General features: G+C 36.5%; 1 protein-coding gene across 22 annotated transcripts in view; it reads right to left on the reverse strand.

The window, feature by feature from the left end:
* Positions 1-16,809, reverse strand: part of GPHN (gephyrin) — an 801,248-nt gene that overhangs the window by 121,236 nt on the left and 663,203 nt on the right. For all 22 annotated transcript variants that reach the window (XM_058293259.2, XM_058293251.2, XM_058293256.2 and 19 more), the window contains 2 exons: positions 10,372-10,464; positions 1,567-1,622 (listed from right to left, as the gene is read on the reverse strand). In XM_058293259.2, the coding sequence (XP_058149242.1) occupies positions 1,567-1,622; positions 10,372-10,464 (149 nt within the window). The remainder of the gene's footprint in view (positions 1-1,566; positions 1,623-10,371; positions 10,465-16,809) is intronic.

Below are 16,809 nucleotides of genomic sequence, written 5' to 3' on the forward strand. Positions count from 1 at the left end.
AGCAGTACAGAACATATGTCCAGGGTGCATGGTAATGTTTGGATATACTCATAGTGGCAACAATTAAAAACCACAGCAGGGGGGGTACTGGGCTCCTAGCCAGTGGTGCTCTGTCGTGGTCCCTAGGGGAGCAGCGACAGTCTCCCAGGTGCAGTGGCGGGGACCGGGAGGGAGTGAGGGTTCAACAGTGAGCCCCTGACACTAATGACTATGCTTGTGAGCTGATAAGCCTAAAATAAGAACAAGGCCTAGAGCAGCATTGTGCCTGGGAATTTCCTCCTGTCAGCCTTCATGTTACTCAAATGTGGCCAGTCTCGAAGCCAAACTCAGCATGTAAATGCAATGCCTTCCCCCCAGCGTGGGACATGACACCCGGGGATGAGCCTCCCTGGCACCGAGGGACCACTATCAACTACCAACTGATGATGCGACTGGAAAATGACCTTATATGGAAGGTTCAATGTGGATCAGCAGAATATCCCTGTCTACATAAAATAACATGACTTTAAAATGCTGTTTGACCTAATGTAAGGGGGAAATGGAAAGGAGAAATGAGTTTATATGGCTACGAGTCTCTAAAAAAGAGTCTGGATGCTGTCAGAAGGATTGCCCTTATGCACAACTGAGCAGAGTCTGGGAGACAGATAAAGCAGATACAACCCCCAGGTATTGGTTCCTTTGAGGGCTAAAGAGACCCATGGGAGTTATGGTCATGGCAGATGGGGTTAACTACCACGTCAGATGGCCCCTCTTTGGAATTGGTGTTTATGTGTGATGAATCTGGACTCAGATGGGATCTCTCTTCATAAGACTTTCATGCTAATGTGCTGGAGTTGCAGTTAGTGTTGGGGTTTAAGATATATTTAGGTGATTTGAATCTCTGGACTGACAATGTGATAGCCAGGTCCTGAGCCTCAACAGACTCCAGCACCTACAATCTGATTTATTGGACTCACCACACTCAGCTAAGATGGAGTTGAAGAAGGACAACCACCACACCATGGAGCCTAGAGTGATTACAACTGAAAGTGGGAGGATTGCATCCAGCATCCATGTGGAATCTGAGCCTCCTCTTGACATAGAGGTGCAATGGACACAACCAATCCAATGTCCACATAGAAAAGGTGGCATTGGATTGGGAAAAGTGGACATGGTGGCTGATGGGTATGGGGAAAGGCAGGAAGAGATGAGAGGTGGAGGCGTCTTTGGGACATGGAGCTGCCCTGGATGGTGTTTCAGGGGCAATCACCGGACATTGTAAATCCTCACAGGGCCCACTGGATGGAATGGGGGAGAGTATGGGCCATGATGTGGACCATTGACCATGAGGTGCAGAGGTGCCCAAAGATGTACTTACCAAATGCAATGGATGTGTCATGATGATGGGAATGAGTGTTGCTGGGGGGGGAGAGGTGGGGTGGGGGTGGTGGGGTTGAATGGGACCTCATATATATATATTTTTAATGTAATATTATTACAAAGTCAATTAAAAAAAAAAAAAGAATTAGATGCTGAAAGTCCATGAAGCTGAATCATTATGCTGGACCTAACACCTATCAGTCTTACCTGTTCACCAGCTTGGGATTCCCCAATGATGAAACGGTCTCCTGGGCCATCAGCAGCTGTGAGATGGAATAGAATCAAGAACAAACCTCAATATGAAGCCATAGAAAAGAGCAAGAACCCAGTATTGGAATTCTAAAATTTGGCTCAAATTATCTGATAAGGCTTCAGAAAAGTGGAATACATTTCTGGTGTCCTAAATTACATAATGGTTTTCTTACTAATAGCTTGATATTTTTATCCAAAACTCATAAAAACCAGTAGAGGTGGTGTTAATTGTGCCCTTTCTTATTGTCACTGGAGACAGGCTTCCTGTCACCTCATAATTTCCAATTTGTCCTTTTCTAATAGGAAGTTCTTTTAGTCTAGGCTTTTAAATAAATACCACCTTATTCGTGTGTATATGTGTGTGATATGTGATATTTTTCCATATTTCTAAAAAATATACATATTTTATAAAAATTTTTAACAGTTTTTTACTACTTTCTTATTTATCACAGTCTGATCTTTAGAATAACCCAATGAGATAGGAAGAACAGATATTCCTTTCTTCATTTGACAGTTTAAGGAAATGAGTTACAGAATGAAGGAACTCAGGCAGAAAAGGAGTAGAGCCAGGAGTAAAACCCAATTTCTTAATTTCCAGAATAGTATATATATTTTTTATAATGGATTGCAATGCATTTTCTGAATCAGAAGATATAGGCAGCACCGCAACACATTTTCTACCAGCTAGTTATTTATTTTTAAATTGGAAGAAACACTTTCAGAATTGGGGCGGAAAACTTTTAATCCAATCTTTTTTCTTCTACATACAATATACTAATGGCTGGATGACAAAATATTCCAGGAGATAAATGTATTCAAAAGGGTTTTCTTGAGGTATGATGTGTCTTTCAGACCAATACTAGGCAAGGCAATCTCTATATGACGAGTTTCATAATCATGACCATTATCTCCATGTCATGAGAATACAGCAAGGTTTGGGCCACATAACAAAAAAGGTAGTACGTTCTTTTCTCATTGATGAAAACTGGGATAACCATACCTTCAAAGTAATATCTTTTTTTAGGTACTGGGACTGGGAATTGAACCTGGGACTTTGTATGTGGGAGGCTGGCACTCAACCACTGAACCACATTGGCAACCTGGTCTGTTTCGCTCATTGTTTGCTCATCTTTTTTTGAAGGAGGCACTGGAAACTGAACCTGGGACCCCCACGTGGGAGGCAGGCACTCAACTTCTTGAACCACATCAGCTCCCCCTAAAATAACTTTTAAAACAACTATGATTGTTATGCCCCACCTATCATACTAAGTGCTGGGGAAAGAGGACAGAGTAAAAACATGATGGTTTCTATTTTAATGCACTGTCACTTTGTTGCAATACTTTTCAAATACTATCACAAAATGAAGGTGGGTTGTAAAATTAATGTATAAATAATTTATTAAATGAAAAAGAGTAGAAAATATATTTATAACAAGATATTTCATGAAACTTGCTTTGTTTGTATATGTGTCTATATGTATGTATATTTATATAATTGGCTTGAATGTATAATGTTTTAGTATGTTTCTTACCATAGTTAAAACAAAACTCTTAAAGCCACTAATGTAGTGGAAGAGACCAGATTTTAAACAAATAATCACATTAATGAATGTATAGTTACATTAAGAAAACTGTTGTAAAGGAAAGGAATATATTTTTATGAGAGCATACAATTACAGCACCTGAGCTACACTGTAGAGTTAGAGAAAATTTCTCTGATAAAAGAATTCCTTATCTGAAGGATGAATATGAGGTAAGTAGCTAAGGGGAGGGGGGGGCAGAGAGAGCGAGAGAGCGAGAGAGCGAGAGAGAGATTGAGAAAGAGGGAGAGGGGGCAAGGGCAGGTAAAGGCCTGTGGTCTATGTCCTTATATCTTATACTTCAGTTATTTTCAACTTCTAGTACTGTAGTTCCCTGAGAACACAAAGAAGATGATTCCATGACATGTTACTTCCACTGCTTGGAGTGTACTTCCTTATCTCTGCCTTCTGCCCTCTGATTAAAGACTTCTCAGCTTTTAAGACTCAGCTCATGGAACCTTCTTTATGATGTCATATCTGACTCCTCTCCCCTCAAAAGTCACCTATTTTCTCTTTTGTTTCCCCAGTGTACCCTGATATGATTCTAAGTATAGCTTACTAATGTATTTGCAGTTATTTGTTTGTCTCATGGGAATCCCTAGCACTTGCTGTATAACAGGTACTCAATAAATTTTCAATGTTAATATGTTCAACAAATGAATGAGTATGGCTCCTAAGAATCTTTTTAGAAAGATGCAGGTATGAATGAATAAATAATAATTTGTTCCTCTTATTTTCCAACACAAAACATTATATTTCGAATGTCATTCATTTTCTGCTGGTTAATGTATATCTTTTTCTTGAAAACTTGAATCAACCTTCACCACCTTTAGAATGTTTAGAAAGATGCTGTGATCAATTCTACATAAGTTAGACTACACTGTTATTCTGTCTAGCACAGTACACAGTTCCTAGTAGATAGCCAATAAATGTTTTTTAAAAGAAAAAAGGGGGAGCAGATGTATCTCAAGTAGTTGAACACCTGCTTTCCATGTATGAGGTCTTGGGTTCGATCCCTGGTACCTCCTAAAAACAAACAAACAAATGAAAAAAACAGTTTTCATTGGGGAGCGGATGTAGCTCAAGTGGCTGAACACTTGCTTCCCATGTATGAGGTCCTGGGTTCAATCTCTGGTACCTCCAAAAAAAAAAGAATAAATTAATTAGGCATTCTTGCAATACTTAGGAAAAGTTTGCAAAATGAGGTATGTAATAATTAGTATTGTACTTTTAAATTTATTAAATCATTTCATAAATGTGTATATTTTATCTCTTCAGCTAGATTTTGAGCTCCTTAGAAGGAGAGACCACTTCCTTTATATCTTTTTTGAAATCCTCTTCTCCTCACTTTTATCCTTTCTCCTATTCTCCCATACATGCACACGCATACACACTGAAAATGTTTAAATCAATGTTTTGCACAAATATCACTGAATAATGAGTGACTGGAGATTATGTGGGGTAGTATAGTGACAAGTCTGGTATAAAGTCTCAGGGAGGCCAATATCTGAATGAGCACTTAAGTGCTTCTAAGAAGCAAGATCCTTTGTTATCTGGGAAGGTGCACTGACTAGGGAGAGGATATGTGCTCACATGAACTACATTCACCTTACTGTGAATCTTTCTACCAGTTAACTATGCCTCTACTTTGCTGGCTAAAGGAAGGTTCAGTCAATAAACAATATATTAATAGAAGATTACTGGTACCAACAGAGGAGTCATTTTTATTACTTCCCTTACAACACTGCTTCTCAAACTTTAATGCACACACAAATCAAATGGGTATCTTGTTAAAATACAGATTCTCACTTAGTAGGTCTGGGATAGGGCTTGAAATTCTACATTTCTAACATGCTTCTGTGCAGCTGGTCTCTGAACTACTCTTTCTGAGGAGCAAAGCACTCAGATCAAAATTAATATGGAAAAATTCAGACAAAAGAAAACTTACAGAATAAAAACTTAGTGAGCTACCACAGTTCTTGATTTTACCCCTTTAATAGCAAGGTATGTTTATATATATTTTAAAGACAGAGAAATAATTATCACTTTGTATCTAACTTATTGATACTGACTTTAAAATATGTATTAGAGACAGCTTTAAAAAAGGTGCCATATTCAAGATGAATTCTATAAGCTTGGGTAGGAAAAGGTGAAGTTGGAGGTATGGTGGCAGATGAAACTAAAGCTTGGGAAGAAATAAACTAAGTAAGCCATAGTGTAACATTAGAAAAGATGGGTAGACTCAAGATTTCTGTAAAGGTTTAGAATCTCCCCTCCCCTCCCCCCCAATTTTGATTTATCTGTTAATGAGTTTCTTTTCTGTTTTCTAACTGTAGTTTAATTTGAAGGAAGTGTAAAAGCAATATAAACCAAACCTTAACAGAATTCATAATGCTTACTGCTAGACTCTGAAGCTGTTCCTATTTTTTCCCTCTTTTTACTTTTTTTTTTTTAAGGTGGTACAGGAGATTGAACTTGGGACCTTATACATGGGAAGCAGGCATTCAACCACTGAGCTACACCTGCTTCCCATCCCTCTTTTGTTTAATGTCCAGAAAAACACTTTTAATCTTGCTCACCTGTCATTTGAAGATTCCTGGTTATATCATTTGATATAAAATTGATACTATTAGATAACTATTCATTATTGCTTTGTTTTCTCACTTACAGGAATGAACTTTTACAAGAGAATGATTGTTCCAAACCATCTGCCACAGAACTGTTCTACATTTTCCTTTTCTGGCCATATGTGACCACTCTTAAGCTCCTAAAAATTTATAGCTATTTATTTATTTTCAGTAATAAAGAGTCTCATAATTTCCATGTTAGGGCTGAATAAACTGTGGCCTGTAGAGAGAGTGTGACTTTCCAAAGATCCTAGGAAATATTCTTGACAAAGAAAAAGGCAGAGGAATTATGAATTTGTCTATTCTGATTATAGAACTACATTGCCTAAATCAGATGACAGGCACACGGCAATGGATTTCTGCATATACCAAAATAAATATTATAGGAGGGGTTGGGGTGGGGGAGGGCAAGGGAAGGTGACAAGGCTGGAATAAGAAGACTGATAGCTGCAATTATACTGAGGGATTAAATAAAGTGAGTCACTTGTGATTTTAAATTTGCTGCCTTTTTTTATGGAAAGCAGGGAACTGGGTATAGGATAGATGAGTGAGAAGGCATTTTATATTCTTTACCATCATCTTCCAGAGGAAATGCCCATTTATTGTTAGTATTGGAAAAGGAGATATTACTTTTCCTTAAATACAGTATTTTAAGCTTTTTGGAATTAACTAAATTAATTATTCATATTATCTACCTGCTCACAGGAATAATATTCCCTTATCATAAGGCCCTGTACTTCATCCAAAGTATCCTTTGGGAGAAGGCTGTCAAATGAGTTGGAGATCCAGCTGTGGCCAAAGAGGACTAAATGGACGAAATAGAAACCCTGGAACATGACTTCTGTGAAAGAATAAGAACTCTAAATTTAAAAGGCTGTAGATGGCATCTACTGAAATTTGGTATTCACTTTAACCCACTAGAAGGAAGTACAACAAAATGTTAACTGTGGCCAAGCAGTGAGATAATGGGTAATTTGAAAATGTTCTATGTAGTCTAAAAGCATGTATTTTAATTCAGATGTAAAAAAGAAAAAAAAAAACCAAAACTTTAAACATTCACTTTAACCAAATGTCAAGGATTTCTTACTATATCCTTACAGAATTGTATGTTATACATGGTTATCAAAATAATTCCTGGCATGCTTGAAATACTCCCTTTTTCTAAATGATCCCAAAGTAAGTTTTGAAGGGATAAATCTTTCAGATTGAATCTTTCCATGAAAGTTGAACTTGAGTTTGTGAGATAATTTTGCCTTTATTAACACCTAAGAAGAGACTTTGTGAAACAAAGGGCTCCCACATTTCCATAGAAGGGTATGAGGAGATGAGCTTTTCAGTGTGAAGGGAGAAACATATCTTCAAAACATGAAGAATAAACAAATTGTACTGATTCTAATTGGTGAAATTCCACTTTAATCTTTTCTCTGCTTTTATTTCTCTCAAATTTACTCCCTCCTGAATGCATTTTTATGTTTATTAGGTTATATGCCATCTTATTAGTATAGCATCACCACTTGATTTCTGCTTTTTTTACATTCTTATTCTTTCTTATTCTCTCTCTTTTTAAAAGCTGTTCCTACATATTTCTTATTTCCTTAGTCACTTTATTACTGTCTTGATTTTTCAACCCACATACCTTAAAGCAAGTGATCCTCCAACTGGTTTGGAGTTTTATCCCACATGTTTCTGAAGGATACTGGCTAATGCTTAGTGATCCAGAGCAAGTTAGCAACCTCTTTACACCTACAGTGTTAGCAATGCTCACAGGTGCCACTGGTTATTACTGGAAGGCCTAAGGCAAAGGCAGAGGAGAAGAAAAAAAGGGAGAATAAAGGGAGCTGGAGAAAGGAACAGGAGTAAAGGAAGAAAGGGATGGAGAGAAGGAAGTACACAAAGTAGAGAGTGGTAGAGAGCCACAATTGCCTCAAGGATATTCTTTACCAAAACAGTGCCTGGGAGTGGTAGTACAACATTGCAAATGTAATTAAGAACACTGAAATATATAACTGAATGTGGTTAAAACGGGAAATGTTAGGTTGTATATATGGTAATAGAATAAAAAAATATATGAAATTGCACTACACAGTGAACCCTAAGTTAAATCATGGACTACAGTTAATAGTACAGTTACAAATATGGGCTTTCATCAATTGTAACAAACATACTACACCAATGCAGGATATTAATAACAGTGTAGTAGATGGGAATTCTGTACTTAATGCATAATTGTTCTGTAAACCCACAATTTATCTAATAACAAACAATATCACTAACAGCACACATACTACCTGGGTGGTATTACAACACAAAAGAGATTAATGTTGAAGAGCCAGGTTAAAATTCAGCAAGGTTATAAGACTAAATGTTACTTTTCGTAAAAGCCTCATTGTCCACTGATCCTTCTGCTGCCTCAACTATGATGTCTCTCTCTCTCTTTCTATATATATACATACAGACTTATCAGCCATTCCTGCTTTGAGATTTGACCATATCTATAAAGGTTATCTGATGTATGTTGTATCTCTTTGTTCTATAGCTTAGGGAACTAGTAACACTTCACAAGAAAGAAATAATGTAGATCAGGGCATGGTAGATAATCTCTTGAACTTTTTATACTGTAAGATGTCATTTTAGATATTTTTGTGTGAAATAACTAGAAGCAACACCACTCTAAAACTAAAGAATAAATAAGACACTGTACAGTAATTTTACATAAAAGTTTCTTTGATAGATTCTACAGTAGCAGAAAGCCCCTTTTATTGCTCATGTGGCCTAATTGTTCTTTTTGGCAACGAGAAAAGCTCAGAGCAATAGTTCCTTTTCATGCAAAATCATAGAACAACATTCTATTTGAGAATAGTTCTGCCTCAAATAACTTATTTTTTACTCCTATTTTATATTACTGAGAATGTAAAAAAAAATGGACTTTCTAATCTATTTCACCTCCAGAAATCAGTTATTTGTTCTAGTCTGGAAGTAAGAATTCTCTGTCATTTTATGATAATTCCATATGGATACAGATTTAAAGATCAAAGGAGAAATTACTTTTAAAATGGGAGTAAGAAACAAGAAGAGCCAATGAGGTTATCAAGAAAAGAAAATAATTTTCTTTCTGGACAATATTCATTATAGTAAACACTGTAGGATGAATAAATTTGGAAGAACAAAATAAGGGAGCCACTGGGAAATTGTTATTTTGCTTTGGCTTTGCCAATTTCAGAAGTATTCTAATCTAGTGAGGTCAAGTTATTTAACAAGTGAGGCTCATTCAAGATAGTCTTCTTGAGAAAGAATATACTAGTGGGAATTAAAATATAAGGTCAATTTCCCTACCATTTTATTTACACAGAGAGCAACAATTCAGAGGTCAAAGTAAATGCATTTATATTAATAATAATAGTGATAATTGTTACTACTATGTAACATTAAAAAACACAGTTATGGAGTGCTCCTTTTTTTGTTTCAGGTACTTTACTAAGACTTTCCATGGCATCATTTACACCTTATAACAATCTGTTGTGGTAAGTACTGTTATAATTACCAATATTTTACAGATGAGGAAACTGAGGCTTAAAAAGTTCAAGTGATTTATTCAAAATTACACTAGAACTCAGATCATTCTGACTTTATTCAAAGCTCATAACTATAACCATTTATTATATGGCATCCAGCATAAAAAGATACTGCTAAGTGGTGATGACTGAAGGAGGAGATTAATGAATGTACATAATTGCAAGAAGGGAATTATTTTAATTGCTAGAATAATTAAAAAAATAAAACAGTTAAAGATACCATAACTAATTATTAAAATGGAACTGACCTTCTTTAATAGCTCTGATAAACGGGAAAATTTTGGGATATTTCTTCAACTGTATCTGCCCTGAATAGATAACTACCAATTTCTAAGCAAGTCAGTTGCATTTTTGTCTTAGGGTTCTTGGATTGGACTTTAGGCAGGCAAATGCTATTTAGTATTTGTTTTTAAGCTTTATACAATCTTGAGCTCCTCTGATATCTTCAATTGCCAGTACTAGCTGGGGCTCCAGAATTTTAAAGGATGGTATCTTCTAGGGAATTAAAGGTTTCCTGCATGCTTTCTGTTCATGAAGCCCTGTTTTGATATATGAATATAAAGAAGGAAAACAGGCCAGCCCACTTTATCCTAGTTGAGAATCTCTGATAATCTTTCTGACTATATAGATGCTTCGACTAGAAAACATTTGGAAAACTTCCAGGCCAAGATGGCCTGCTTCCTGGCATGTTTAGGGGCTACAAGGAATAATTTATGGTATAGTGTTTTTATTCAATTCCTACATATATATTTGTAAGCAAGAATTTTCTTGTTACCGGAGTACTTTCATTGACAAATGTTTTTTTTTTTTAAATCAAGATTGTGTCAGAAAATACATAGGTGCAGATTAATGTGGTTATCTCTGAATAAGTTCTTTTGATACCCATGGGGGAACTGATGCTACAGTTGTTGAATGTGTGGGATGAGTCAAAGTCTGAAAAAATGTGAGTTCGATGATACTCAGGAAAACCAAAATATTTACCTCGGACAGCATAGCCATCTTTCACTGATGCTGGGAAGGGGGGTAGGTTGTCTTTTGCATACACATCTTGAGCAAGAACTCGCCCCATTCCATCTGAAAGAAGAGAGAGAAAGAAAAAAGAAAAATGTTGACTTTGAGAAAATGGTATAAGCAGGCAGCCATAAACAAGATGGGCATGTGTACTTGCCTAACACAGCTTTAAATGGGTTTCGTCAGACATCTGATTACTGTTCTAAGGAATATAGCACAGAAAAGATGCAGCCCGGTGCTTGAAATAAAAGACTAGATCCAATAAGTTCAGAGAACTGTTTTTAGAGCTTATCTGAATATGCCTAGCTACCTGGTCATGAAAGATTTGTTCAAGTTATTGTGTCATTACTACTTTAACAACCCAAATATGACTTCCTTTAAAAGGAAAGCTAGGTGGTGGACTTGGCCCAGTGGTTAGGGCGTCCCTCTACCACATGGGGGGTCCGTGTTTCAAACCCTGGGCCTCCTTGACCCGTGTGGAGCTGGCCCATGTGCAGTGCTGATGAGCACAAGGAGTGCCGTGCCATGCAGGGATATCCCCCGAGTAGGGGAGCCCCACGGGTGGCAAGGAGTGCACCCTGTAAGGAAGGCCACCCAGCACAAAATAAAGTGCAGCCTGCCCAGGAATGGTGCCACACACACGGAAAGCTGACATAACAAGATGACGCAACAAAAAGATTCCCATGCCGCTGACAACAACAGAGTGGACAAAGAAGACACAGCAAATAGACATAGAGAACAGACAACTGGGGTTGCGAGGGGGGGGGGGGAGGGAGAGAAATAAATAAATAAATATTAAAAAAAAAAGGAAAGCTAATTCTTAAATATTTTCATATCTCTTGACCCAGGTAAATTCACTTCTAGAAAGATATTCTAAGAAAATGGATAAATATTTGTGCACATGTTTATTTTAGAGTTGCTTACATGAGTGAAAATTGGAAAGAAACCAAAAGGTCAAAAAGAATTTAAATAAACTATGATCTATCTTTATGATAAAATATTATGCAGATTAAAGTTTATGAAGAATAGTAATTTATAGAGGAAAATTCTTATGACACATGCTTAAAAGCCACAAAATTTCAAAATAGTATATAAGCTTAACTGTATTACTAAATATGCATATATATCTATAAAAAGACAGGAAGGACATACATGAACATATAAAGCATTTATTATTTCAGTGAGTAAGGATTATTTGTGATTTTATTCCCTTGGCTATATTCCAATATTTCTACAATGATCACATAGTATTTTAATAATCAGAAAACTTTTTTTTCCTTAAAAAGAAAAAAGTGAAGAAAAAGAAGGAGCTTTTCAATCATTCTATTTGAATTTTAGCTGTTGATTTTGGCTTTATTTAAGTGAATTAGTGACTATAAGAGGAGGACCAAGTAACCTAGCCTATTGTCTATTCAAACCATTCTGGGTGATAATTTTTGGCTAGAGCTCTGGAAATTTGAACCAATGCTAGTGAGAGTAACAGTTTCAAGAGTCATGACCAATTCCTTAAATCTCCCGGTAAGAACCTGTCTTTATTATTATTTTAAAGGAAATAAAAGAAAAGAAAATAGGAGGCAGAGAAGGAAGAAAAAGAGGAGGAAAAGAAATCAAGCTTCTCTCTAAAGACAATAAGTAATATAGGACTTGATTTAAATGAAGTGTTTGTATTATTTAGAATATTCCATTGTTTCTAGAGCTGTTCTTTTGGCTTTGCCCTTTCAAGTGACATACAACCTCTGGTTTCCAGATCTCTGGGCCTAGAAATAAATTTGAGATTATTATTTATATACTTCAATCCATAGAAGTACTCATTTTTACTCTATTTAGGGAAGTGCCGTCTGAATTGGAAGGGAGAACTTCTTAATAGATCCTAGCTTCAGATACTCCCAGGAGGTGGAAAGCTATCCTGGAGGTCTGGATTATGTTTTGTAAGGGAAGGGAGGTGGTCGGACCAGAGGGTCTGGTTTGTATTCACACATACAACATTAACTCCCAAATAGACTTAAGGCTATACGGTAGATCCTGGTAGTGGGTCCCATGACATTTGCCCGGGATCACAATAAACCTCCTGGAGTGGCTCCTTATCTGGAACTAATCTGGCCTGTAGTGGTAGGTGAAGATGAAAGCTCTACAACAGCTCACATCATACCTTTCTAAGAGAATGACTTTGCTGCGATTTTGAACACCCCAGTAATAATGGTTAATAAAGATAGCACCAGGGTTGAGATTTGCTGGCAGCTGGCCCAGTTAATCCTTATATAGCATTTTATGAATTACTAAGTAATATCATATATATACATAATCTCATTCAATCTGCACAGTATAGTAAATCATCATTACCTTCATTTTACAGATGAAGAAAGGAAGGGTTATTCTGTGCAAGTCAGTTAAATTTGAAAGACTGTGGATACTGACAATTATAGAGTTTATAGTGGCTTAAAATGTAAACGACTGAGTTAACATAATGGTCTGAGAGTACAAGAATATTGATTATCTTCTGCTTTTGCAAGATTTGGAAGCAAGAAGTATATCTAAGTGACCAAGGTCTCACTGACAGCCAATTTAGAGAATTATCAGCGGACTTAATTTCTCACTTTAATGCCTGAGTTACTCATATATCTTATTGTGCATTTTCATTCTGGATGGTTTTCCTATGGTATAGAATCTGCTCAATCAAAATTTGATAAAATTTGATTCTGGAAGCTAAAGTAAAGTAAAAACTTTGTTCTGGCAGTGAGTAATAATAATTAAACCCATTCATCCCAAGATAGGCATAAACACTAAAAAGTAGTTCTCAAATTTCGGAGGAGGCTCAAGTAATAACTTTGGCATGAAAATGTATGTATGTATGCCAAGAAATAACCAAATTATTTAAATGTTACAACCCATCCAAATTGTTTTCAGCTAGAAAATAATAAACATATACTATTACAAAAATTCTGCAATGCTAGTTTAAGACTCTCCTAGCACAATGTGGAAAATGTTTATACTAGTTTGAACTTCATTTCTAAAAAGTGTACAGTTTCTGATACAAAGTATGATTTGTCACATCTTAAACATGCCAGACTTTTTCTACACTCTGTCCTTTGCAGATAATGTTGCTTTGGAAAGGAATGCCTTTTTTTTTTTCTTTCTCCACGTAAACCTTGTACATCTTTCAAGGTTCAGCTCAGATGTCACCTCTCCTGTTTTCTATCTCTTACTGAGTCAGATTAGTTCATTTACTGATGTACTTATTCATTCATCAAACACTGGGAACCTACTATATGCCAAACACTGGGGACAATATTAATAGTAAGATCTAGTATTATCTATTTATGTCCTCAGGGAATTCCAATGACCAGTGAAGTAGGGAAGATGGAGAAATAGTGTGATGTGACAATGACAGAGATTATGCACAGGGTGATACAGAAGGCATATAATAAATCATCTAACCATGAATTTGTATAATAGCAAGAAAATTTTCCTAGATGAAATGACACCTGAGCTAAGTCTAAAAGGATAAGAAAGAACTAGGTAGGAGAAGGGGCACATTTTAGACAGATAGAGTAGGATCAAGGTGAATATTACTAGGAAAGGGACAGGAGAGAGGTGTTACTAAGAAAGTATATTAAGGGAATTTCAACTTAATCTTTTTTTCTTTTTTTTTAAAGATTTATTATTTATTTATTTCTCTCCCCTTCCACGCACCTCCTCCCCACCGCCCCGGTTGTCTGTTCTCTGTGTCTATTCGCCGCACGTTCTTCTTTGTCCACTTCTGTTGTTGTCAGCGGCATGGGACTCTTGTGTTTTTTTCTGTTGCATCATCTTGTGTCAGCTCTCCATGTGTGTGGTGCCATTCTTGGGCAGGCTGCACTTCCTTTTGTGCTGGGCAGCTCTCCTTATGGGGCACTCCTTGCACGTGGGGCTCCCCTACGCGGGGGACATCCCTGCATGGAACGGCACTCTTTGCACGCATCAGCACTGCACATGGGCCAGCTCCACACAGGTCAAGGAGGCCCAGCGTTTGAACTGCAGACCTCCCGTGTGGTAGACGGAAGCCCTAACCACTGGGCCAAGTCTGCTTTCCTCAACTTAATCTTGTGAACAGTGAGAATCCAATGAAGATTTGTAAGTAGAGTAATCACTTCTTCAGATCTGCCTTTTTGGAACTTACTGTTGATAAGATAGAGAATGGTTTGGAGGAACTGTACCTAACTCTTCTACTATATTGTCATTATATTTGTATCTACCTGCTATTCTACATTTTCACATTGTATTATGGTTATTTCTGAAAATGTCTTAAGTTCTGCATCAGGCTGATCTCACTCATCTTTGTATCCCAGTATCAAGAAGTGCCTGATACCTAAAAAGGCACCCAGCATCTTTTTGCAAAATTGATGTGCAACAGTTCTCGTGTATGTGTGTACATGTGTGAGAAAATGTGTTTTGTGCCTCAAGCCTCTGAAGAAAGAGAACTGTATTTTTATTTCCCTTGTATCTAATTCCAAATACAAGTATAGGTCATGTTTGGCCTTTTATTAGCCTGCTCTTCCAGAGGAATCCTTACTGTTACTTAAATTCAGCTATTAAAAGGCAAGGACAGGAAAGAGGATGTAGCTCAGTGGTTGAGTGACTGCTTTGCATGTATGAGGTCCTGGGTTCAATCCCCAGTGCCTCCTAAAAAAAAGAAAGAAAAAAGGCAAGGACATAAGTCCACCAAAAACTTGTACATGAATGTTTATAGCAGCATTATTCATAATAGACCAAAACTAGAAACTATCGAAATGACTATCAACTTACGAATGGATAAATAAAATGTGGTATATCCATTCAATGGAATATTATTTGGCCATAAAAAGGAATGAAGTTCTGAAACATGCTACAACATGGATGAATCTTGAAAACATTATGCTAAGTGAAAGAAGCCAGTCACACTATATTAAATGAAATGTCTGGAGTAGTCAAATCTACAGAGACAGAAAGTAGGTCAGTGGAGGTGGATAGGACTATGATAGCTAAGGTACAGGGTGGTTTCTTTTTGAAGTGATGAAAAAATTTTTTAAAGATACAATTTATATTCAGTACGCTGGTGAGAAAAACTTGTAGTCAAAATGTTGAATGAGCTATTAGTAAGAGTAAACTTTGTCCCAATCTATGTTAGGCATCCAACAGAAATTTTAAATAAAGTAAAAAACTAACATTTCAGCTATAAATTAGGGTAAATAACTATAAATAATTCTTCATAAATGGAAATTCACTTTTACTTACAAGTATTTGCATTGATAAAAGCTTTTTGATTTTTAAAAATACTATAGCAATACATACTGAGTAAACTTGGATAGTATAGAAAAGAAAGAAAGCAAATAGGTCACATATAGTCTTATCACCCAAACAAAATATTTGATAAATTTTTAGCATATTTTTTTTTCTTTTAAGTTTGCTTAGTTTATTTTTTTAGGGCAATTTCTAGTATTTTTTCTTTTTTTCAAAGAAACTTTAGATTACATAAAAAAATATAGGGGATTCCCATATGCCCCACTCTCTCTCCCTCCCACACTTTACCACATTAACAACATCCTTCATTAATGTGGTACATTTGTTACAACTGATGAACACATATTGAAGCACTGAAATTAACTGTGGATTATAGTTTACATTAGAGTTTACACTCTGTTCTGCGCAATGTTATAAGTTATGACAAAATATATAATGGCCTGTATCTGTCATTGCAACATCATGCAGGACAATTCCAACGTCCTGAAAATGCCCCCATATTACACCTACACCTATTTTTCCCTCTCCCTCCCTTCACTGACTATGGTAAACAAAGTAGATTTATTATTACTTTAGTAATGGAAGAACTTTTAACTTTGTTATAAAGACAGTGATCACTTGAGATTCGGAGGGGAGGGAGAGGGAAGAGTAGGTGTAACATGGGGCATTTCTGGTACAATGGAGTTGTTCTGCATGATATTGCAATGATGGATACAAACCATTATACATTTTGTCAAAATCTATAAAATTGTGCAGTGCAAAGTATAAACCATAATGTAAACTCTAGACCACGGTTAGTGGCAATGCTTCAACATGTGTTCATCAATTGTAATTTCCTTAGTACCACACTAAGGAAAGATGTTGTCAATGTGGGAAAGTGTGGGAGAGGGAGGGGTTAGGGTATATGGGAATCCCCCATATATTTATTTTTTCCATTTCTCAATTAAATTTATTGGATACATATAAATTTTTTTTGAATCATACGATATGTTACACTGTTGCAGCAAAGCCAGGAGTTCTGAACTGCAGAAAGACCCAAAACCGGCACTCAAGTGGAGGAACAGATTTATTACATGTGGGCCCAGAGGAGAGTCAATCTCCAAATTTTGAGCCCCGTTTTTCAGTTTTCATAGGTTTATACAGGATTTCAGG

Source organism: Dasypus novemcinctus, chromosome 3 (assembly GCF_030445035.2).
Source record: "Dasypus novemcinctus isolate mDasNov1 chromosome 3, mDasNov1.1.hap2, whole genome shotgun sequence".
Taxonomy (NCBI): domain Eukaryota; kingdom Metazoa; phylum Chordata; class Mammalia; order Cingulata; family Dasypodidae; genus Dasypus; species Dasypus novemcinctus.